Source organism: Xenopus laevis, chromosome 4S (genome assembly GCF_017654675.1).
Source record: "Xenopus laevis strain J_2021 chromosome 4S, Xenopus_laevis_v10.1, whole genome shotgun sequence".
In the NCBI taxonomy this organism is placed as follows: Eukaryota; Metazoa; Chordata; class Amphibia; order Anura; family Pipidae; genus Xenopus; species Xenopus laevis.
Genome location: NC_054378.1, coordinates 102,540,153 through 102,564,270, shown reverse-complemented (window position 1 = coordinate 102,564,270; position 24,118 = coordinate 102,540,153). Strand labels below are relative to the sequence as shown.

At 38.3% G+C, this 24,118-nt stretch overlaps 1 protein-coding gene across 3 annotated transcripts; it reads left to right on the top strand.

The window, feature by feature from the left end:
• The first annotated feature begins 425 nt into the window (after positions 1–425).
• On the top strand, positions 426–22,367 carry csf2rb.S (colony stimulating factor 2 receptor beta common subunit S homeolog). Of its 3 annotated transcripts, none has more exons than XM_018259695.2 (14): positions 426–906; positions 4,351–4,482; positions 6,454–6,583; positions 8,920–9,083; positions 10,648–10,796; positions 12,209–12,380; positions 12,691–12,826; positions 14,225–14,388; positions 15,259–15,383; positions 16,389–16,575; positions 17,785–17,872; positions 18,584–18,653; positions 19,346–19,431; positions 21,236–22,367. In XM_018259695.2, exons 2-14 carry the CDS (start codon positions 4,401–4,403, stop codon positions 21,978–21,980), a joined length of 2,298 nt encoding a protein of 765 aa, XP_018115184.1. In that variant the 5' UTR covers positions 426–906; positions 4,351–4,400; the 3' UTR covers positions 21,981–22,367. The 3 variants fall into 3 exon arrangements, with proteins under 3 accessions (XP_018115184.1, XP_018115183.1, NP_001088594.1); XM_018259694.2 differs by having other exon boundaries at positions 21,233–22,367; NM_001095125.2 differs by lacking the exon at positions 426–906 and having other exon boundaries at positions 4,348–4,482.
• The last annotated feature ends 1,751 nt before the right edge of the window (positions 22,368–24,118 follow it).

Sequence of the window (24,118 nt, the reverse complement as noted above, 5' to 3'; positions counted from 1 at the left end):
TCAAGCCCAAACAGATGCAAGACAGTGGTTCAATGAGAATTTTACCAGCCGCCATAATGTTATCTAGAGCACAGAGATTATTGTGCATGTTTTGGTGATTTTTTTTGGTGATTTTTTTTTGGTGATTTTGGTGACATTACTCTGTACATCAGTGATCTCCAACCAGTGGCTCATAAGCAACATGTTTCTCACCAACCCCTTGGATGTTGCTCCCAGTGCCCTCAACGCAGGTGCTCATTTTTGAATTTCTGGCTTGGTTGCATATAAACCATGTGTACTGCCAAACTGAGCCTCCAATAGGCTGCCAATCCACATAGGGGCTACAAAATAGACAATCAAAGCCCTTATGCATTACCTCCTGGAACTTTTTCACGCTGGTGTTGCTCCCCCAACTCTTTTTACATTTGAACGTGGCTCACAAATATAAAAGGTTGGGGACATATTCTCTAAACATCAGAAGTGAAAGCATAGGGAAGTTTAGGTTTTTGGTGCTAGGAAATGAATCACTGAGCAAATCAGAAACAGTGACCAGTCTGTATTTATTCTCATTGATGGCAGAAGCCAACCCCTAATGGCTTCCAGTTGTAACTATTGCCAGAGTTGCTTGCAACAAGTATTGAAGTGGACACGCACTTTCATTGTTTCTTATAGAAAGGCAAAGAGATTTGCAGACATGTAGTCAATGCATGTGACTCCAGCATAAGGAATTTCCCTTCCGCTGAGCTGAAACTCCATTTCTTCATCTGTATCCTTTAGAGCCCACACGCAGAGGAGCTACTTCTCTATTCCTATAACCTCTTACAACACACAGGAAAGACTGATACTCAAGTTCCCACCCGTGTCTGTGTAGCCTCCATGCACTGCTCACGAGTCGGCTACAGCAACAACACAGCAACATGGATCCAGGTAAAGTCAGTGGGAAAACGATGGCAAGTGTTTCAAGGGATAATACAATAAGAAGCAGTTAAGGACATGGATAGATGTAGAGTAATGCGATTCTATGCAGATACTAAATTAATTAATGGAAATTCCAAACAGACACCAATACAATGGGCTCATTAAGTAACATAGGCTCTAAATTGCACAAGGGCAGATGCCAATAGGAACAAATCAGCAATTAGCCCTGAACAGTTTACTCCAAGTTGGACAACAAATGCAAAGAGCTATATTGGTTGCTATGGGTAACTAATATGTTTTTAAAATCAACCTCAATGTGTTGATGCACAGTGGGAAAATTCTAATCCAATTATATGTTAAGGGGTGGTTCACCTTTAAAGTAACTTTAAATGTATAGAATGGCTATTTCAAAGCCACTTTTTCTTTTTTTAATAGTTTTTGAATTATTTGCTATTTTCTTCTAACATTTTCCAGCTTTCAGGTGGGGGGTCTGTAAAGCTACAAATGTATTGTTATTGCTATTTTTTATCACTCATCTTTCTATTCAGTCCCTCTCCTATTCATATTCCAGTCTCCCAATAAAATCAATGCCTGGTTGCTAGGTTACTTTGAACCCAAGCAACCAGATTGCTGAAACTGCACACTGGAGAGATGACGAATTAAAAGCTGTATAACTCAAAAAACGCAAATAATAAAAAATGGAAACCAATGGCATATTGTCTCAGAATATCACCATCTACATCATACTAAAAGTTAACTCAAAGGTGAACATCCCCTTTAACTTGTGGTATGATGTAGAGAGTAATATTTTGTGATATAGATATATCTATATGCATTTAGGCAGGTAATATATATAGACATAAAAGGTTGAACTTGAAGGACATGTTTCTTTTTTCAACCCAACCCAACTTTTTCAACCCAACTTATTATGGTACTATGTTACTATGTCAGTCATAGCTGTTAATCCACATGCAGGTCCATATTTGTGTTTCTGAAAGTGGAGAACATACAACGTGTTACTTAGCACTGAAATCCTGCTGCATTGTATAAAAAAAATACTGCCAGTATGTTGTACTGCATTGTTAAATGAGCCCTTGTATCTTAATAATTCACCTACAATAAACCATCATTTTTAGGAAATTCCTGACAGATTTGGCAGAGTTTTGTTTGTCACAACCAACAGTTCAAAGGGATGGTTTTAGGGTAAGGCACAAAGGACACTAGGCCTTCTGGTAGTTTGAATATCTGCAGGTGAACACAACTTATTTACATTATTTATTCTTCCCACCAGTCTTCTGTATTATTCAGTCCTAGCAATTTGCAAATTGGTTCAAATAATATTTTATTTCCACATACAGTAACTAGCTTGTAGACTGCCTGTTATTGTATTGAGAGTATCCAATACATGATATAATCATTCAACTCAAATCTCACTTGACCTGGACATCATGCTGGGGCTCCCTGTCCAATTCCGGGGTCTCTGACCAATGCTTTGTCCTACTCCACCACTTGGGGGCAGCACCAAAGTTGGGTGACTTCTGTTCTAGATAAAAGTACGTCCCTGCTCATCACAAATAAACACAGGGGATCCTTAGTAAGGAGCAGGGGTTGTTATTTTAATGAGACTTTCATGGCTCTTTGTGTATATTCTGTATATTATAAATAAATGACTCAGCACAGTTTAAGGGAAATACAATATTGGTCTTTTCAGAAATAACATTGCCACATTAGGGATTTAGTTCCTCTTTGATACAATTCAGCAAGATTGTAATCCATGTTTTTGCGCAGATATGTAATAAAAGACAATAAAGGGCAGATTTATCAAGGATCGTACATGGAACTTGCGATAATCAGTGTAATCTCTTGTGTTTTCTTTAATCAATTTATTTTCCTAATGGAGGATTTTTTTCCCATGAGCATGTTTTTCAGAGAATAAAAAGCTTGGCTACGCTGCTGATGTCCAAATCTAGATAGATGTAATGGATTCTTAAGGAATGCTAAAAAAAGATGGCGGAGCTGCACTTAGTCAGAAAGATGTCCAGACTGGTGCAATCATTTCTGACTGGTCTAGGGAAAAAAGTTAGAAATTTAAAGGAGAACTAAAGCCTAACTAAAGAAGTAGGTTAGAAATGCTGTACATTATGTTTTGGGCTTCTGTACCAGCCCAAGAAAACCACAGCCCTTTAACAGTAAAGCTCTGTGTCTCCAAAGATGCCCCAGTAGCTCCCCATCTTCTTTTCTTATGATTTACTGCACATGCTCTGTGCTGCTGTCACTTACTGAGCTTAGGGACCCACTCACAATATACAGTACACATAGAATAGAAATGTCAAAATATAATGCTGGTTAGTAATTAACACAGATAATTACTACATGGCAGCACAGAAACCAGTGCAATTAGCATCAGAATGTAACAATCAGTCTTGTAGCATCATCTTATATTACAGACCAACCTAATCCCCAAGGTAAAAAAAACATGTTAAGGAGACCATCTGCCATCTATATGATTTCGATAGGTTTTAGATGAAATATTTTCTGATTCTCATGTTTTGCAGTTTTTGGAGTATAATGAATCCTGAAAATTTCTAGGTTTTTTACCCTTCAAAAATTTGAGGCTTGATCGATAGGAACCGCAGAGTGTGTATATTGTTCAGCAGCATTTTACTTGGGGTCGGGCCAGGATGGCCAGGCACAACAGGCAAACCAGCCTTGCACACATCTATGCATAATCTAACAGACGCGCATCCACAAGAGTGCTGGCACCCGTGAACCGGCGCAGGTACACTTGAAATAGGGGTAGGTGACAGGCAATGTACATGCCTGGCACCCCACATGCTTTGCACCCTATGCAGGTGCCTCTTCTGCCTTATCCTTGTTCCTGCCCTGACTTTACTCATATGCCCTTACGATGGGCATTACTAGTAGATAGAGCAGACTTTTTACAAGGAGATGCAAAAATAAACGAGGGGTGTACAGCATGTGCTTCAGCAGCTAATATTAACTTTCCAAACCTTATACCTAATGGAACACATTCATTTTACTCCAACAGTGATCCACTGATCTGTCCCACAACTGTTCCAAGTGTGTAGTGACCATAATGAATGGAGTCCACTTACTCATATTTGGACATACATCACCTCCCTGTGCAGTGACAGGGAAAACACAATGTCTGCCATAGGCCTAACACTACTTAAGGTGCTCAGGTGACAGGGCATGAACTCCATTCAATGAAAACTAAGGTGATTAGCAGAAAAGCGAAATGGAAAGGCATTATCAACCAGGGCCAACTTGAAAGCGAAGCACAAACTAGTCAACAGTATCAGTTCATATTAGAATGACATGGACAGCAAAACAAGTATCTTGAGAACTTAACACAGAAAGATACTATAGTTGAGTTTCCATATCAGTATTTCTAATATTTTGGTAGTTATGTGTTCTATTTTTATTCTACAGATTATTGGTAATGGGCAACCTATCTTCCTTCTACCTGAAACAGAACTCTGATGATGATGATGGGGTGTCCCAGTGCTACCCGGTGGCTGCAAGTCTTTGTTTACTCTCTTTTCTCTGTTCAGTTCATTCAAGGTTAGTAGACAGTTCATGCCATGCCACAATGAACAAAGAATGAAGTTTTTACCTATTTTCCAGTGGATAGATGTCTCTCTTTTTCATGTTCCTCCCGTCAGTGTTTGTCGTTGAATTGATCATTGATTGGTTGATCATTTTCACTATGTACCAAGGCTCCTTCGCCTCAGGTGATAACCTAACAAACATATTAACTTTTAGATTTTTTCAAGGAGGACTGAAATTAGAAGTGATACAAAAAAAGTTTTAAGTAAAATTGGAACCCATATTATATATATATATTCATCATCTATTTTTGGTGATATTTGTTTTTGTGTCCGTAACTATTCAGTAAGGTTGCCTTATATGGTAAAAAAGAAAAACATAACCTGAATTGGATTTGGGAGTTTCACCATTTGTAGATACAGTATATATCACTATAGAAAATGTTTTAAGTGAGTAATTGGCTATCAACGTGGAGGCAGTAATACCCAGTAGTTACTGTTTACACTACATAAAACATGGGTGCCAGGAGCTGTAATATCCAGAATCCCTTTATTTTTCCTTTCAGGAAAGATTTACTCACACACCAGTAATAATTCTCCAAATACAGGTTCAACTTTTAATTCAGCATCAGCATACTTTCCATAATCCAGACATTCTCCAACTTAAAAAGTCAGATAAATAATTTTACACAGGCACACAGGTAATCACGTCTTACGGACCCTTCTGTGTCCTATCCCACTCTCACCTTAATCCTCCAGTTCTATCGCAAGGCTCCAGTCAGCATTCCACCCTTTACAGGGCTTTGCCCAGAGCACCAGACTTGCCAGATCTCTTCAGTAGAACCTTAACGCTTTTGACCAGTTTCTTGCTAAATTCCTTAGGATCTACCTGTACCCTAACTGTCCACTACCCTGACTGGAGGGTTACCTGCTGGGTCACTACACCCCTTTACTCCTTGGTGGAGCTATAAGCTGTCCATTCTCACCTCACACTACTATAGTGTGCTATTACAACATCTATGCCTCTGCAAGCTAAGTTCCCACTACATACTGTATCTACTCTGTCTTGGTGGCTTACTTCATCTTCTTCCCATGACGCACACTAAATTCTCTAACAATCCCCTCTTTCACACATTTTCTAAACTTCACTCCCAGAACTTTCTAGAACTTTGCTAAAACCCTCTTCTACCCTTTTACATGATTCTATACCTTGACCTAGTGGCCATGGATAGAAATGACCCCAAAATTAAATGACTTTGGGGTATATAATAGTGAAGTTCCGCCACTAGAGTGAAATTCCGCCACTTTCCATTAATTTCGATGGGATTTTTAAAGGCGTATTTATCAAAGGGTGAACTTTCACTTTCACCCATTGATAAATATGCCTTTCAAAATCCCATAGAAATGAATTGTGAGCTGCGGAATTTCACTCTAGTGGCGGAACTTCACTCTTTGATAAATTTACCCCTAAAACTTTTCCAACCCCTTACAGATATGCCCCCACCTTTTATTGCACAACAACCCCAGAATCTTTTACCACCAGTCTCTGAGCCAGAATTAGGACAAACAAGTCCTTGCTTTTAAAATATACTTATGAATTAGAAATTTAGTATATAATTATTATACAGTATATTTTCACTGCACCTAACTGCCAAGTCCAAGCATTTACCTACAGCTGCAGACTGTCATTCAGGTTAAAATAGTTTGTTTGGAAAAGAGGTGGTTGATGATTCATGTTACTCTTATTTTAAAGAGCCTCAATCCCAGCACTACTTTGCTTTTGTCCATGTGCCAATAATCCAGTAGCCGGGGAGAAAGCAGAGTCGAAAAATATAATAAATAATCAATGATTTAGAAACAGCCTCAATGACATATTTCAGTACCCAACAAGTAGAGATTTAGATTGTTTCTATAACCTTAGAGAAAAGCCAAGTAACAGCTTCCTCACTAGGATTCAGTTTGCTAACCAAGCTCTTTTTGTATACAGGGTCTGCACTGTTGAACTCTTTAAACTGTTTCAATGACTACAGTACTCACTGGAAGTGTGAATGGAAAGAAAGTGCAGAGGCTCAAAAACGTCTTCCCATGACCCTCTATGCATGGAACACCATAGACAGGTACAGTATTTACATTAATACAGGCAAAATTAATAAAATAAAGATTCAGGTAGCTCAAAAAAGCTGAGCACTAAGTAAAAGGGAAGCCGTCATTATGGTGGAAAGTCATGCAACAGGAATAAAGGCAACTAGAAGTAAGTCATTCAAAACATGTGTGAATGCTGGTGTGTGATACGCATGTGCATATGCATGTACGTGTCACGCATGCTTGAAAGGCAGCTCGCCAGATCAGGGGAGGCAGTCTAGGCCGGCCCAGTTCTATTTCATTTAGCATTTTGTTTGAGCTTAAAACCTACTAGGAAGACAAATGATATACAAAAAAAAATACGTTTCTGAGTGCACAGCAAGCGTTGCATGTGATCTAAGTGTGGCTTATGAATAAAGTGTTTAGCAGCGTTAAAAGCCTTAACTAAACTTAAATGGCATTTTTGAGGAATTGTATTTGGGCGACTGTAAGTACCCAGTGTAAATATGAGTTCCATTTTCTGGTATCACTCAGTGTGTGTCTTGTCAAATGTATGTGGTGTTGGAGCAGCAGTTTCATGCAGTATTTACATGTGAGAGATGCAGGTGTGTTTTCATCATGGAAGATGAACTGCAGACGGGGGGGAACTTGCAGCACTGAGGGCAAAGGCAAAAATGGAAGAGGAAAAGAGACTCACTGAGCAACCACTGACAGGGACCAGTGCAGTGAAGGGTGGAGAAGGGGCAGTGGAGGTTAATGAGTGAGACTATATATATATATATATATCTATCTATATATATATATATATATATATATATATATATATATAGATATATATATATATATATATATATATATATACTTGCAGATGAGTATCTGCACTCCAAGGCTAGTAACTTCTTTGAAAGGAGGGGTGCACAGTAATATATACTTATACTGTATATATATATATATATATATATATATATATATATATATATATACACAAGTCCCAAATTTCCCAAAGGTGCACTCCGTTTCCTGTGTAAATGCCCAGGTGCCAAAACATGTAATATATATATATATATATATGTGTGTATTGTGCGTGAATTAGCATACTTCATGGTATTGAGCTGGCAAATGTGTATATTTTGGTTCTGTGCGATAAAAAGCCTCCCCTTCAATAAAAAAAAATTACCTTTCTAGATATTAGGCTTTAAGAGGTCTCCAGGGGAGCGAGCGGTAACATAAATACAAATCAAAGGATATTTAAAATTTGGGGAAAAAAAGAATGTAATATTACTCAGTGTACTTTTCTAAGCACTTTTGTAATTTACAGTGTTTTTTAAAAGCTATTAAGCTGTTTATTAACTGCTTATATATTGTATTTTGTAACAACAGTGTCACCTGCTGGTCAGTTCCTTGGACTGTTCGGTTAGACTGATATACTCAGAAGAAAAATAGATAACTTTTTTTATGTTGCTCTATTCAGGAAAGACAAGAAAAAAGGTCATCTGAGGTCTCTGATTCCTTTTCTGAGCACAGCAACATTAGACTATTTTTCTGTTTTCCTTCTGAATATATTCTCCTTGAATGTACAATCAGATGTACTGGATCCTTGGAGCTACCACCAAGTTCAGGGTGGTGGTAACTCCAGGGTTTCCGCAAAAGAAGCGCCCAGTCTGCTGAATGCAGAGGCTGGTTTGAATGCATGCTTCGGAAGTGACACTTGGCTAATGTATACGACACAAGAACGCTATATTAGTTTGTATATTTTAGGATAATTTTTGCTCATTACTGTGATATAACTACGTCCATTTAAATAAGGGATGGCACATCCAGTGACTAGCTGGCAACTGTGTAAATTGAAGTTGAATTGGGTATTTATTCAATGAAGTATGTAAATGTGACCCAATCATCCAAATTCTCCAGAGGAGAAGAAATTAGTAAATAAAATTGATAATTAACCAAACAACTAGTCTTAATTTGGGTGATCAGATTGCCACAGTCGAATTGTTCGCTCTCACACACAATATGACAGTTATACAATTTCACTGTTAATTTAATTGGCCATTCTAAAACTATAAAGTTGTATTTGAATACTGTATAAGACTAAAGCTGAGCTTACATGCTTTTTATCAGCAATTCTTTACAGAGCTTATATTTCTAAAATGAAGGACAGAATGAGACATGATGAAAACTGTTTAGCATCACCATAGGGGAGATATATAAAAAATTTTTGGTGCAAAGACACTTATACAAGGTTTACTCCAAATTTTTTTTTTAGAGTTTTCAAGTTTTTACCTTGACATTAGGCCTGGTGTATTCCACTTATACTCTGGCACCTCTGAATTTATTACTCTGACACCTCTGAACTCATTATTCCCTGCAGCAACAGAAAACCCTGTGTCCGGTCACAGGAAAATGAAGGTCCAGAACTGAGAATGAGCTGTATTCTGTACAATTCAGAATTTTTCATCCACATGAAGAACAGTTTCACCTTCCTCCCTGAAAGAGATGTGCATCAAAAGATCACCATCATACCTGCCAACAATGGTGAGAAGAACCCAAGAACTAAAGCATAAAGAAAAAAATAATTAACATTAGGTTGAGTAGACCCTGGGGCTTCAGGGGCGCTGGGGATAGGAAGTAGTTGATGGCCAACCCAAAAATATGTTTTGTCAAAGGGCTGGAAAGGTCATTTTACACCCCAATATCAGTTATTCAAATTTTCATTAGAATTATTTTATATATTGCCAGACGTTCTAAAGTGAAAATGCTCTGATATGTCTGTAAAATACTATTATATCTTTAAAAATATTATTTTAAAATGTTTATATTACATACAAATTATTCTCATTTTTGGCTATGCCATATTTTCTTACACTGACCACAAGAATGCATTAGTGGTTGTTTACTTTCAAATGAGCTTTTAGTGTGACATAGACCCACAGGTAAGTGATGAAGCAGATGTCCTAGTTAATTTCCTCAAGATCTGAATAGCATTCCACAGATATTATGTGATTAAGAGCCTTAGGGGACTGCCATATGTAAGGAGAAATTGGATGAGCACAAGAAGCCAGACGGAAGAGCAGAGGTGACTTTGCGGATATGGAGTGAAATGTGTAATTCTTTCCCTCCCTGTGTTTCTAAGGCCTCTATGAATGTGTAACCCTGATGCTATTTGAGACCTGCCATTGTTCACACACACTGCACTCTTCATTATTACCTTCTGTGGTTACTTAAGGGGTTAGTACAGGGATCACCAACCTTTTGAACCTGTGAGCAACATTCAGAAGTAAAAGGATTTGGGGAGCACCAGTAGTTTGAAAAATGTCCTTGGGGTTCCAAATAAGTGCAGTTATTGGCCTTTTGGTAGCCCCTATGTGAAATGTCAACCTACATTGAGGCTCTGTTTGGTAGTGTGCCTAGTTTTTATAAAACCAAAACTTACCTCCAAGCCTGGAATTCAAAAATAAGCTCCTGCTTTAAGGCCACTGGGAGCAACATCCAAGGGGTTGGAGAGCAACATGTTGCTCACGAGCAACTGGTTGGGGATCACTGGGTTAGTACAACCCTTGTTCGACATGAGTGCAATGAATAGGGTTTGTGCTGAACATCATTTTTGCCTATTGTTTTAATGGCACATCTATGGTTTTTGAAATTTCTTGACCTAAACAGGGCAAACACTGAAACTAAAGCTTCTCCATGTTTGGTCCTTGCAAGGTAGATAATTAGATAATCAGTATACAACCCCATTTCCTCCAGTCTTTGTTGTGACAGTTACGCAGGGGGTTTATCGTTATTTTGTGATTAAAATGATAAGCACTATTTATTGAATTTATGTTGAACAATGTATACTGCCTTTTTAATCCCCCTTATAAGAATCCAGTAGGGAACATGTACCCTGTGATGGAGTTATACAGGCTTAGTTGTAGTAGGAAAAATCTTTCTTATTTAGCTGTACAGAGGCAGCCATAAAACTGTTGGCACAATTTTGCAGGAAAATGCCCATTTATATTGGCTCTGGTTTATGGACTTTTTGTGACATCAACACATTGATGTATACAACAATATAAAGGCACATGTCAGTGATTGTATTATATATTTTTTTTTGCAGTCAGGACGCCCCCTCCACGATGGCTTATGAGCGACAAGTTGAAAGATGGAACAGTCATTCTGAGCTGGAAGAGCCCTGTCCCCTCCACCTTCCACCTGACTATGCTCTACCAGATTGCATACCGAAGGCAGGACTGGGAGGGGTGGAAGGTAAAATAAAGGGTTATTATAATATTGCTACAGGTGTTCTAACCCAAGCATCTTTGTCCCTAAGTTTAGTCCAATTTCTCCACCCTTTCCCCTTTCTTTCTTCTATTTTCTGCTATGCCATACTATTATGCATCCTATCATTGAAGAAGGTGGTTGGCTGTGGGAGAGAAAACATGTGTGTGAACAGGATGGCCAGCTGATGCCTGGATCCACAAGGAGCTTTCCAGGTGCCTAGGAGGAAAGTCCAACCCTGTGTGCCAGTGCAGATTTATAGGATAGAAAAGTTTGATGAAACATAATTCATTCAGTTTAATTATATTAAAAAGAACAGTAACACCAAAAAAAGTAATTGAAAATGAAAATATAATGTAGTGTTGCCCTGTACTGGTACAACTGGTGTATTTGCTTCAGAAAATCTACTATAGTTTATATAAACAAGCTGCTGTGTAGCCATAAGGGCAGCCAATCAACGCTGAAAAAGGAGAAAAGGCACAGGATACACAGTAGATAACAGATAAGCTCTCTAATATACAATGGGATTCTTCAGAACGTATCTGTTATCTACTGTGTATCCTGTGCTTGAATGGCTGCCCCCATGGCTATACAGCAGCTTATTAACATAAACTCTAGTAGAGTTTCTGAAGCAAATACACCAGTTTTTCTAGTGCATACAACAGTACATTATATTATCATTCCATTGAAATATGTTACAGAAACATGTTGGGTTCTCCATGCAGATCAGTTTCAATACAATGAGATAAGTGTGTTGCAATCATCTGGAATAGGGCCATTCTGCCAACTTTGAACAAAACACTAGGTGGTAATCTCATGACAGGCACAACGTTTACAAACTGGTTGCTATGGGTTACTCTAACAAGAAATAGTTTGCATTATTTTTAATCTTACCCATTAGAAGTTGCCTGTAGAGTTAACCATCCAATAAGAGCAACTGAACTCTGTCAGGGACTCACAGCATTCCTTGGTGCTCGCTGGAATAACCCCGGGCAGTTTTCTGCTAATAGGAGCGCCGGCCCGGGGTTTCAGGTAAGTAAATACATTCACTTGGGGTGCCTAACATTTGGCAGTCCCAAGTGCTAAATGACTTTCCTTCTCCTTAAAAGAGACATTAAATTCATCATGACCTTCCCCCGGAAAATTAAGACATGCCAAATGTCTAGAACTGTGACTAAAAACTCATATCTGTTTTTGTCTGCAAGAAATGTATGACCTATAATACATGTGGATAATGAACCTCCAAATAAATATTTGGCATTGCTCTATAACATGCTCTTTTATGAAGGCAGCTAAAAACCCATGCATGGAAGGAGGCAGAAAGGATGAAAAGGCTGTTAAATGTTCAAATAATTATTATTATTATTATTATAGGAGCAACGTTCTCTCTCATTCTGCAGGATTCAGCTTCTATTAATGTGACGAAGGAACTGAATGTGAGTCTCAGTCCCAGACTGTTTGTATCAGGGAGCACATATATTTTCAGAGTTCGTACTCTGCCCCATGATGGAGAGCAACCCAAGGGTTCCTGGAGCAAATGGAGTAAAGAGCTAACAATGAAAATCCCTGAAGGTATCTTGTTATCCCAAATAGCTCAACTTGACAGATAAGTTGCACATTGCACAAAACTGATTGGATTTGTTATCTAGAATAAAGCTCTGTCGCTTGATCAGAAAGTGGAAGCTGCAAGTATCATTGGTTATCAATTCCTGTAGATATACAGTATTGGTCATAAATCAAATGACTCGGTGATAGGGCAAGCGATAGGATAACAACTTTTGTGTGGGCAACTTTAGTTTATAGAGGCTAAACAAACAAAGAACAAGAGCTAAGGAGTCAGCAGAATTCTCCAGTTTTCATACATATTTGCCCTTTTTCACAGGTGATGCTGCAGCCCCTCGAAACCTGCAGTGTAACTACAATGGCTTGACAAAGATGAGTTGCACTTGGGAGGTGCACAAAGAGGTCACCCTATCGGTTTCCTATGCTCTGTACTACACAGAGTTGCCTGCAGGGCGGTGAGTGTACTGTTAGTGTGATATATGAAAGAATTGCCAGGCATAGACTGCCAATCTGGAAACTCTGGATATGCTAGAGATGCTGCTACCAGCCAGGGTTGGACTGGGGTGTTCAGGGTCCCCACGATCACCTTACATGCCATGTACCTTGTACTTCCTTCTCCTTCTGATAACTTCTGGTGACTGGTATTGATGGGAAGCGGGCTGGGGTCGGCGAGGCCCATGAGGACTATGGTCCACCAGGTTTTCTCTGATGCAAGCTGCCAAAGGCTGGTGGTTTATATTGGGCCTGTGTGGGTCTTGAATTGTGATAGCCAATTTTGAATCACACTCCAACCATGAAATGTGCCATTCTTATACGTAATGTATGCAGCAAGTAGTCCCATTCCATTAGATTGCTCTGTACCAACAAGGATAAAGATAAACTGCACAAATAAAAAATAGGTTTTGATCTTTTTTCCTGTTTAGCCTCCATTTTATGCTTGAGAGCTGTAACGTTAAATATGATGAATGGTTCAATGTTTGTCATGTCATTCTAATAAGAATTACTCAAATGTGAGGAGCAATAACCCTTTCACAAACTTGTCATAAATTCACTCTCTTGCAAGCAAACACAAATGAACACACACAGGCTAGGTAGTACCTACTGTACATAACACAACCTTTTTTCCATTATCAGTAGCTTGTCTCTCCTAAATCCACTCCATATCAAAAATGCATAGCAAAGTTCAAACTTCAGTTTTGCTAAATCCTTATACAAACTGCTGGTCTGAGGAACAGGCGCATTTGCAATTTTTGTCTTAAGCGAACATACCTTTTAATTCCACTATGATTGATAGACCATACTGCCTTCATCAGACATTGTTGGAATAACTCCTTTGCTCCTGTCTCTGCAGAGCAATAACAAATGTATTATTATTATTCTTTATATATGGTGTCTTTTTTTGAGAGTATCCCATATTTATATACCCCCCCATTGGACATTGTAATTGGCCTGATCTGGTGTGAAAGAGCATGGCTGGGACATAACAGAATGTGGTTGGGTCATGATCTAGGTATGTCCTATGACCACCAAAAAGTTTTGCAGAGAACAGTTAATGATCAGTCTCAGCCCCTATGGATCTAACAACTACATTTCTAGCCACAGACATTATCATGCAAACTAGAGTCAGTTTCATTAAAGGCCAGTTAACCTGACTGTATTTTGTGGTCTGTGGAAAGTAAGTGGAACATGTAGAGGAAACTCTTGTAAACATGGATATAACATTCCAACTTCACTGGAAGTTCATATATGTTATACATTATTTGTATGGTATCTACCTCCCAGACCACATACATATGAAGTCTTAAAAGTGTACTGATTCTTGAATAATAAATTGTAATTGTTTTTGTTCATAGGAAGAACATGTGTTTGCCAAATAAAAAGGCCAGAACTAAAGCTCGTGTGCCCTATGTAATATACAACTGTACAATGGATCTTACCCCTGAACAAGTACAAAGATCATTTTCTATTCAAGTCAGACCCATGGAGGAAGAGAAGACATTCATATCCCATGAGACTGGTGAGAAATAAATTTCATGTGTTTTTTTTTCTTTTAATTTCAAAGTTATGTGAGTTCAAAAAAACTTTGCTTTTACTTCGAAATTCGACCCTTGATAAATCTGCCCCTTAATGAGCTATACGTGGTTTTGTAGCACATGTTTTTATTCTGATGTACAACATTTCCTTAAAAAACATTTTGCTACAAACACATTGGGGCAAATTCACTAAGATTCGTAGTTGCGCCAGCATCCGATTCGACGCACTTCGCCAGGTGAATTTTCGCCAGCGCTACGAAAAATTCACTAAAATCCAAAGTTGCGCTCAGGGGAAACGAAAGGTTGCGAAGTTGCACTAGCGTTAATTCGCCAGGCAAAGCGAAGTTACGCTAGCGATGCTTAATTTGCATACGGCGCCAAATTGAATTTACGTAGCAGCACTACACAAGCCTGGGAAACCTTCAAAACATCAAATAAAAATGTTATTTTGCCCTACACATGTGCCCACCCATAAAAAAGAAAAAACGCTTTTTTGGACTTTGAAAAAATTTAAACTTTTTTTTTTAAGCAATCCCTATCTACTCTATTGCACTTTGTCTGGTCTGAGGTGGTGAAGGAAGTCTAGCATAAAAGATAGTGTTCAGAAAAATGCGCGCGTCAGTGAATTTGCGTAGCTACGTCCATTGCGCAAATTCGCCAGGCGTAAGGGTGCGAAGTAACACTAGCAAATTTACGCCAGTGTCCGTTAGTGAATCGGCGAATTAATGAAAATGCGCTATGCTAGCGAATAAACGCTAGCGTTAGGCGCCTCGTCCTTTAGTGAATTTGCTCCATTGTGGGTGTCTCCAGCTTGTGATAATGCATAATGGCCTTTATCTTTTTCTGTTTTGCAGTCAAGCCTCAGCCTCCAAAAAACCTAAAAATAGAGGAGCATTCAGACTCTGCGTATATGTTGAGATGGAACTCTTCACAGCCAAACATGATACAAGTAACACACCAGCTTTGTTACTGGAAGGAGGTACTTCCTCGTGAGATATTTCTCTTTCAAAAACAGACAGTTTTTCATGCTAATCTTTGAATATAGCCCATGCCATCTCTCTTTCAGTTATTGCAGGCGCTCTATACTTGGTGCCATATGGGATGTGCCATGTAGAAATAATTTGGTGTATTTGATATTCCAAAAAATGGCAACATTTACTTGACTTGCATTAAAATCTTTGCCAGCACTATATAAATTAACAGCACGTTACTCAATTATTAGAAGATATAGTAGACTAGTAGACACTATTCCTACTAACATTACCGTAAACCCTTCCCCTAGGTAACCAATCTCTACTTGTACAATGACCTGGGGATTCTACCCCACCTAACCATCTTCATTGGAAGATGATAAATATTCTATGTTCCTTGACCAACTCTTCCTGTATCTAAACCAATTTCTGTAGATCCCCATACACTTGTGACTCTTCACTCCTATGTACACTTTGGTACTCTTGCTTCACTTGCTGCTCTGAAGTTTTACACTCTCTAAATGCAACTGTATATACAAAAGAAATTAATAATTATACCACCTTTGAGTATTATATCTAAAGATTTAAATTCCACGTGTTGGTGGCTCAAACCAACAAAATTTACAATAACGGAATATATAACCTTAACAAACACAAAGTGGAATTAAAAGTTAATATCCTTTAATTTATGTATACATATAACTTAATCAGTGACTGGCCAGTCTACTAATTCATAAAAACGTTTAAAAAACAATAAATAGTTAAATAAATAGATTAGGAGACCCTTAAAATTCATATAAACTTCTGACCATAATTCACTCACAATTTATATTAACTTCTAATTCCACTTTGTGTTTGTTAAAGCAACTGTATATACAACAAAATTTGTGCAGTCCTCCTCCTATTCCTATTCAGGTTAACATTTATACTCTAACTATGCCTTTATCCCATCTGGTTTAATAAACGTAAACTTACAATTCTACCTACAAAGATGATTTTCATTTTCTCTCCAGGGTGATCCAGAGTGCCCTTCATTTTCTTTGCTTAATGTCTCTGATAATGTTTCTGAGTATAACATACTGAGCTCCAACCTCAAGGAATTGAGTAAATATGTAGCCAAAGTTCGATCAAGAAGTGATGGGGTCTACAGAGGTCCCTGGAGTGAATGGAGCCAAACAATTACCTGGGAGACTAAAAAAGGTGAAATCAACTGTTCCTTTGTATCCACCATTATCCTGTTTTCCTTGTATCTGTTTATATGCTGGCCCCTATAATATGTCCTATTATATTTTCTACTACTTTCCCCACTTTTAATCAGTGGATCTCCTTCCTCCATTTCAATCCACAGTTGATTTGTTTAATCATTTACAGGCAAGATCTGCAACCTTAGGTTCTACAACTGCTGTTTAACAATAGACAGCATGCTAATTTTCAGTATTGTCTAATTTTTCACTTGATACTAGGGTTGTCACCCGACCAGTATTTTACCGGTAAAACACCTACCGGCAATGTAGCTGCTGGTAATTTGTATCTGCACAGGCTCAACCATCGCAGAGTGCACCGGAGCTTTACACTGTTGACTAGTCATCAAAGTCTAGTGAGAGTATGGAAACAAAAAATTAAACCTATTAAGACTCACCCCTCACTCCTCAATTAAGTGAGGGGCTTGATAGAATTAGGTGTGCATCCATTTATGCGGGACTCCTCCAACTGCAACAAGATTCAAAATTAAAACAAAAATAGAGAACACCTTCTCAAAAATTGAAACCACTGTTTATTAGTTCTTTAAAAATACCAGTGGCTGCTGTGGAATAAAAGCCTGATACGTTTCAGGAACGCCTTCAATATTTTTTCATTTTGTATATTAAGAGCATGGGCCACATTTCTATAGGAACATCCTCTAGGTGCCAGCAGATGAGTGCATCTGTTCATTCCTAACCATTTCTGAGGGCCAGATACAAATGAGGGTAAAGTTAAAAAGAAATTTAATTTGGCAATCCTGAAATGATCTGCCTAGACACCTTTTTCCCTCCTGTCTGTGTGTGTGCCCCTGTTCACTAAGTTACAGTCCTGGTGTCAGGCCATTATTGGGGCACTATGACATCAGTGCACAAAGCATTTGATTCACTAAAGATTTACTACCATAAAGATATGTTTGACGTAGACATCATGGCATGCCATTTTTTCCTGTTTTAATGAAGCTCTTGTTGGTTTTTATTGAAAACTTACTTTGCCATAAAACCACAGAAGCACATCTGTAGGTCTCCTGGTGTTTTACTACTCCTTAATTTTATGTATCATGGATATGAAGGTTCTGGACAAAACTCCAAATAATATTTCTCTTCAGACTGTAGATTATCATTCCTTAGTCCATTCAAATTGTTCAAATGACCTATGTTGTTTTTTCAGTTGCAGACAACCAGATCATAATCATTGTGACACCAATATGTGTTTCGTTGCTGTTGGTTTCTTTGTGTATTGGCTATAAACTCAAGAGGTGAGTCCTCACCAGAGCTTATGGATCATTATTTCAGTCTTTGCTTTCCTCCCTTTCAAAAAACAGCCATTCCTTTTCAATATTCTTTTCTTGTGTTTAAATTTAACTAAATTTCTTAGAATTATAGAAAGTATTTTTCATAAAGTGGGCTCTCACCTTTTTGCTTTTTTTGATTTGCTGATTAACATTTTTATTATGTCACCAGGGTATTCTTTGGCCTCTTCCTGATCACCTACATTACTTTAGCTAATTTAAGAAAAGTTGAAGGAAGAGGTATACGACATACCTACACGATTGTTGGTTTTGAAGAAGCCATGTGTGGTCCTATAGGATATCCTATAGGGTCTATAGGGTCTCCAACCTTTTCTACCCATGATCCACATTTAAATTTAGAAAGTGTTGGCGAGCAACACAGGCATGAAAAAATGCCTGGGACTGTTATTCACTATTTGGAAGACCCTATGTGGGCTGGCAGCCTACAGGTGGCTCTGTTTGGCAGTACACTTGGTTTTTATGCCACTAAAACTTGCCTCCAAGCCAATAAGTTAAATATAAGCATCTGCTTCGGGGCCATTGAGATCAACATCCAAGCGGAGGAACCCCTTATATCTGAATGCAAAATTATGCTAATGCAATTAGAGATTGGTATACTAACATTTGCCAAAAAAAAATTGTCTTTCATTGTCAAATGTGTTATTGTCTTTTAATCAGATCCCAGGAAAGGTGGGAAATCTCATTACCTAACCCCAGCAAGAGCAAGCTTCTAAGCAATTATCAGTTGGTGAGTACAATAAGGAGCATGGATGAGATGCAGAATGTGAGGGCAGGAGAATACAGAGATAAAATGACTGTTTGGCGGAATAAAGGTTTTAATATAAGAGCAAAACAATGGAAGAGCCACAAGAATTGGATAGGGGAAAAATTACCTTTCCATGTATTTTCCTTTAATTAGTGGCTATATATACTGTACATCTATAAATACATTGATTACTGTGTGCACAAAACACATATATGGCTAATGCATTTTGCCACAGAAATCCGTTATATGATCTTGTACCTATCCTTGCACACACATACAAGGTGCAGAAGATAGGCTTTTCATTCGTTGGTGTATATACTCCAGCTATGAATTGAGAATGCAGAGAATGGAGTATGTTCTCTGCACAACCTACAGAGGAAATATTCATGGTGTAGATTAGGAAGAGGAGATAACAATGCATGAGAATTTAGCAATTATAAAGACATTATTGCTATTATTTTTTGCAACTGCATTTGCTTAAAACTGAGTATTTCACTGCTCAGCCTAGGTTTCAATACAAATGGCTCTGTAAATTGCAGTTTCAGGTTCAGAGTACACGGCTGATGACTGACAAATAATAATTCTTAGAAAATCAGGCATTTGTAGAAAGCACACCTGTAAGCGGGTTGAATACATGTCTGAAAGGATAATAGCCACATTTCGTTTCTTGAAAGGGGTTCTGGCAGCCTGGTGAATTTACATATTTCACTGAAGAATACTCTGCTGATGACGAGAGCCCTTGCATCTGCTTCCCTCAAAGGTAAGATACAATAGGATACAGAGGGCACATTTTTGATGTATCGGAAAAGAGCTTTGATCTGTTTCAAAATTGACAGTTGGAAAACTCCCTAAAGGGACACTTAGGAAAGGGACTGCCCAAATTATACATAGCCTGTTTCATGAAGCCTCAGTTGAGGCCCTCTCATTGGCAGCACTGTCCTGCTAAACATTTATAAGGTAAACTGCTTCAGCGTGTATTAATTCCTATATATCATGCTTAAACCGCAAATTAGTCACTTGTTTCAACTCTTCTAAATAGATTCACTGAAACAAAACCATATTTGATGGCTATGAATATATACTAAATGGTCTTGTTGTTTTTACTTCAAATATTCACTTTAAAGGGATTATGTCATGATTTTTATGGTGTAGTTTTTATTTCTAAATTACACTGTAAATAATCCACTCTGCCATGTAAAATGTCATTCCTAACCCAACAAGTGTATTTTTGTTTAGTAATATTAGTGTGTAGATAGACATCTCAGGTCATGTTATCTAGTCATGTGCTTTCAGAAAGAGCCAGCACTTTAGGATGGAACTGCTTTCAGGCAGGCTATTGTTTCTCCTTCTCAATGTAACTGAAGGTGTTGCAGTCGGACATGGATTTTTTTTTACTGTTACTTATATCTACCAGGGAGCTGTTGTCTGGTTACCTTCCATTATTCTGCTGATGGGCTGCTGGGGGGGAGGGAAGGGGATGATATCACTCCAACTTGTAGTGCAACAGTAATAAGTGACTGAAGATTATCAGAGCACATGACTGGGGGCACCTGGCAAACTGACAATATGCCTAACCCTGTGTCAGATTTAAAAAATATACAGATTTTGGTGGAGAAGTTTGCTGAAGCAGCACTATTAACTGATACATTTTTTACAAAAAATTTTTTACCATGACATTATCCCTTTAAATGCTGAAAATGTAAGTCTTTTTATAAGCATGCAATTCTTCTCTAGTTCCTAGTGGGTTATGCTTTCTGAGGCTGAGCTATAAACCAAGCAAATTTATGCCAAGCTCAAATATCTTATAAAATGAATAGTTAAAACAGTGTATTAGGCAGCATTATGCTTGCTTTCACTGAATTCCCTTTTCCTTTATAATGTCATTGTATTAGTCTGTGCAGCAGCAGCAGCAGTACCGCAAGCTCACTGTCAGCTATTATTTCTTGATCATTTTCCAGCTCCAGTAGCTATAAATTCATGCGTGCTATGAGATTGCACAAAATTGCATCAGCCAGAAACATAAAACTCTGCGAAATACCGTGTTTTCTTTTACTAGCACCAAGCTGTCTTAGTACATGGGCTTATTAAAATAATGCATTTTTTTCCATCCAACCATATAGCCACATTTTTTTTTATTATGCCCAATCAGTTGATCTGATGGAAGGCCAGTTTACAATCCGTTTACTTGGTCCATGGTTGATGACATCCATGGTGTAACATCCATTTGTGCACTTATCCATTTGAAATGCTACTAAAAAATAATCCCTATTGTGTATACATTTTTAAAAATATCGTTTTGCCTTAAAACGCATTTTGTCTTTGGTGTAACAGTTCTCATTTGATTCCACGGTGGGGCTCATTAATAAACATTGGGCAAATTTTCACCTGGGCAGTAACCCATGGCTATCAATCAAATATTTGTTTCATTCAACCTGCAGCTGTCAGAAAAAAAGTAATTTACTGATTGCTATGGGTTACTGCCCATCGGCAAAAATTGCCCAGAGTTTAGAAATGAACCCCACTGTGTTTTATTAACAAATCTTCCAATTTCTTTGTTGAAGCAGTCAGGCACTAAAAGCTTGGGAGACAGAAGAAAATGCAGAAGAGATAGCATTAAAGGCCAATAGCACCCAACTTGAAGCATGTCCTGTTCCTCCACCTAAAGACGACAAGGCAGAGGACCAGCACTCTATACAAGATGAGAGTGATGCTGGTGAAACACATAACTCCACTGGGTTGCCTCATAACCCTCCAGCAGAACAAGCAACCAAACTGCAACATAAAAGTCCTTACCTGATGTTTAATCATGCTCATTCAATGTCAGATTTGATAGGCACGAAAATACAGAACTCTGAATATTTTACTCTTCCAAGACCCAAAGGTGAACGTTTTGGTGAGCCCTCCAAATCGGCACCAACTTGCAGGCCTCTGTCTGCTCAGGAACCGCAGGGTTATGTATTTGGGATGGGAGCACAGCAATCCTTTCAGCCACAAGAAATGCAGGTTCAGAAGGCAACCAAGGCACAATGTAACAGTTGTATTGCTGTTTCCTCACCCTCAGACTCCCATGCACCCATGGAAGGACCAATTCTGGTAATAACGCCAGATGGTACAGGGCCACTGATGCTGAAGCAGATAGGAGATTATTGCTTTTTCCCAGGACTCAAGGGAAGCCAGGAGAAGTTAGAAGTAAAGAAGGCACAACCCAACGGGCATGAGGAGCAGCAGATAATTCAAGACGTACCTCCGCATGCTGTAAAAGCATTTAAAGTTATGCAACGAGGTTACTTTGCTTTGCCACAAAGCTGAAGCCTTCACCGTATTAAATCAATGCACATGCAGAACTTATATAGGCAGCTCCTATTACTTTGTTATATCCAGAAATATATTTGTCAAATAGCATGTACCACAGGCATATTTGTTTTACAAGAACATTGCATACAGTATAAAGGAATTAGGGTGCTCCAAAACATCGCAGATATAACCTGCTATTTCCTTGCATGGACTAACTGAACTGTTTCACATATAAATGCTTCTTAGTAACATCCTAAATATAGACCAGACTGGTGTAAGAGATTTCAGGTGCTATCGGTGCTAAGGATACTAGTGCAATGCAATTCTCCTCTTTATGTATATAAAAAAACAGCTATGCATAGCTTTGCAAAATGTATATATTAAAGTTTTTGTTGTAGCAAAGTTTTACCAAAATTTTAATTTATTTGCATAATAGACACAAGGGAATTATTTGCTTTTTTTAAAGTTATCTCTGTTAGCTTCTTGGATATATCCAAAATCAATATTGAAAGTGTGGAAAATACAAACATGAACACCCCAACAAGGCATTTATTCTCCGGCTGGAGATGAATTTTGATTACTGAATTAGATGTAACAATTGTGCAATTGAAAGAGCTCAGGGAATACAACTATACTGGGCAAATTCATGTTGTTCCTCCCTTCTAGAAGTAGACACCAAAGTCCAAAGCACCTGAGGGTGGTATTCTAAAGCTGAAGCAGGCATAACAGCTTCCATTTTTTACTTCTAATCCTGGAAACATACTTCTGCCCCTTTATAATTTAAATTGTAGGGGTAATTTACTATAAGAAATGCAAGAGACCTAAGGGTAGCAATAGTGTGGCGTTTGGGGTCTTCACCCTCATGGTGAAGAAAATATGTATTGGAAGGTGCATCTGATCGGCGGATGCAAGGCCACTGAATCAGAACCACAAGTATGGGGTGGGCCTCCTATTTGCCTCCTGGTGCCCACCCCTTATGAATCCAGTATTTATAAGGAAAACATAGTTTTCTGCTGTCTAAATTCGCCCATCACTACTACAGACGCTATCTCGTACCTAACCCGGGGACTGCCTGTATCAAGTCTTTGGGAGCAATCCCACCTGTTTACAAATTCTCTGCAAGCAGAACTTAAATACAGTAGATATTTCAACCAGGCAAAGAGATTGAAGAGATGTAAAGAGCACACAGTAACTCTTACTGTATTTCTTGTTATACTTGTTGTTTTAGGCTGTGGACCCTGCTCCATTGATTTGATTTCTATTAGCCTGTGTGTGATCATACATAGATGTGACAGCATACAGGCTCATCGGATCCAAATCAATGAAGCAGGAGCACTGAGTAGATCTGCTTATCTCAGCCTGCAAAATTACACAGACTGACAACAGCCGCTGACAACAGCCTGTGTGTATCCATAGCCTTACATTTTAAATTATGGCTAAAGAACAAAAAACGCCTGTCTTTACATAATGGGTGTGTCATAAAAGGCCCAGAAGTCTTCATCTTTCTTAAATTCTGCCTGAGCAGGAGATTGTATCTGTTTTTTCTCACTCTTGTCTAGGAGTTTTTTTTTTACTCTTTTTTTTTTAACCGCTGCAGTGATGGTGCTGGTGGTTTAATTGATGGTCGAGGTGATGATGGTTTTACATACATTCTATGTTAAATGGTAGCTTTGTGTGTTGATTTTAGAAGATTCTCCAGGTTCTTATAGATGGCAAATCTTTCCATTAGTATTTGGGACCAGGTGGCTTAATACAATAAAAAGATCACCAATAATTTAAAGGGCATGTAAAGTCTAAAATAGAATAAGGCTAGAAATGCTGTATTTTGTATACTAAATATAAACTTACTGCACCACAAGCCTAATCAAACAAATGATTTATGCTTTCAAAGTTGGCTACAGGGAGTCACCATCTTGTAACTTTGTTAAACATATTTGCAAGACAAAGACTGTGCACATGCTCAGTGTGGTCTGGGCTGCTTAGGGATCATCATAAACAAAGCTGCTTGAGTTCTGTATGGCTGGGAAGTAAGGTGAGGGCTCCCCCTGCTGTTCATAAGTATGATTTTTTTTTATTAGTATATTGGAGATAGATTTCTTTTTCATTAAAGAAAGTAAAAATTGGATTTTATTTTTTTGCCTTTACATGCCCTT

Coding starts and splice junctions, on each gene's coding strand:
- csf2rb.S (XM_018259694.2), top strand. CDS start 4,401: ATGATGATGATGGGGTGTCCCAGTGCTACCCGGTGGCTGCAAGTCTTT. Junction 4,483..6,453: donor CTCTGTTCAGTTCATTCAAG/GTTAGTAGACAG, acceptor TTTTGTATACAG/GGTCTGCACTGTTGAACTCT. Junction 10,797..12,208: donor AGGACTGGGAGGGGTGGAAG/GTAAAATAAAGG, acceptor CTCATTCTGCAG/GATTCAGCTTCTATTAATGT.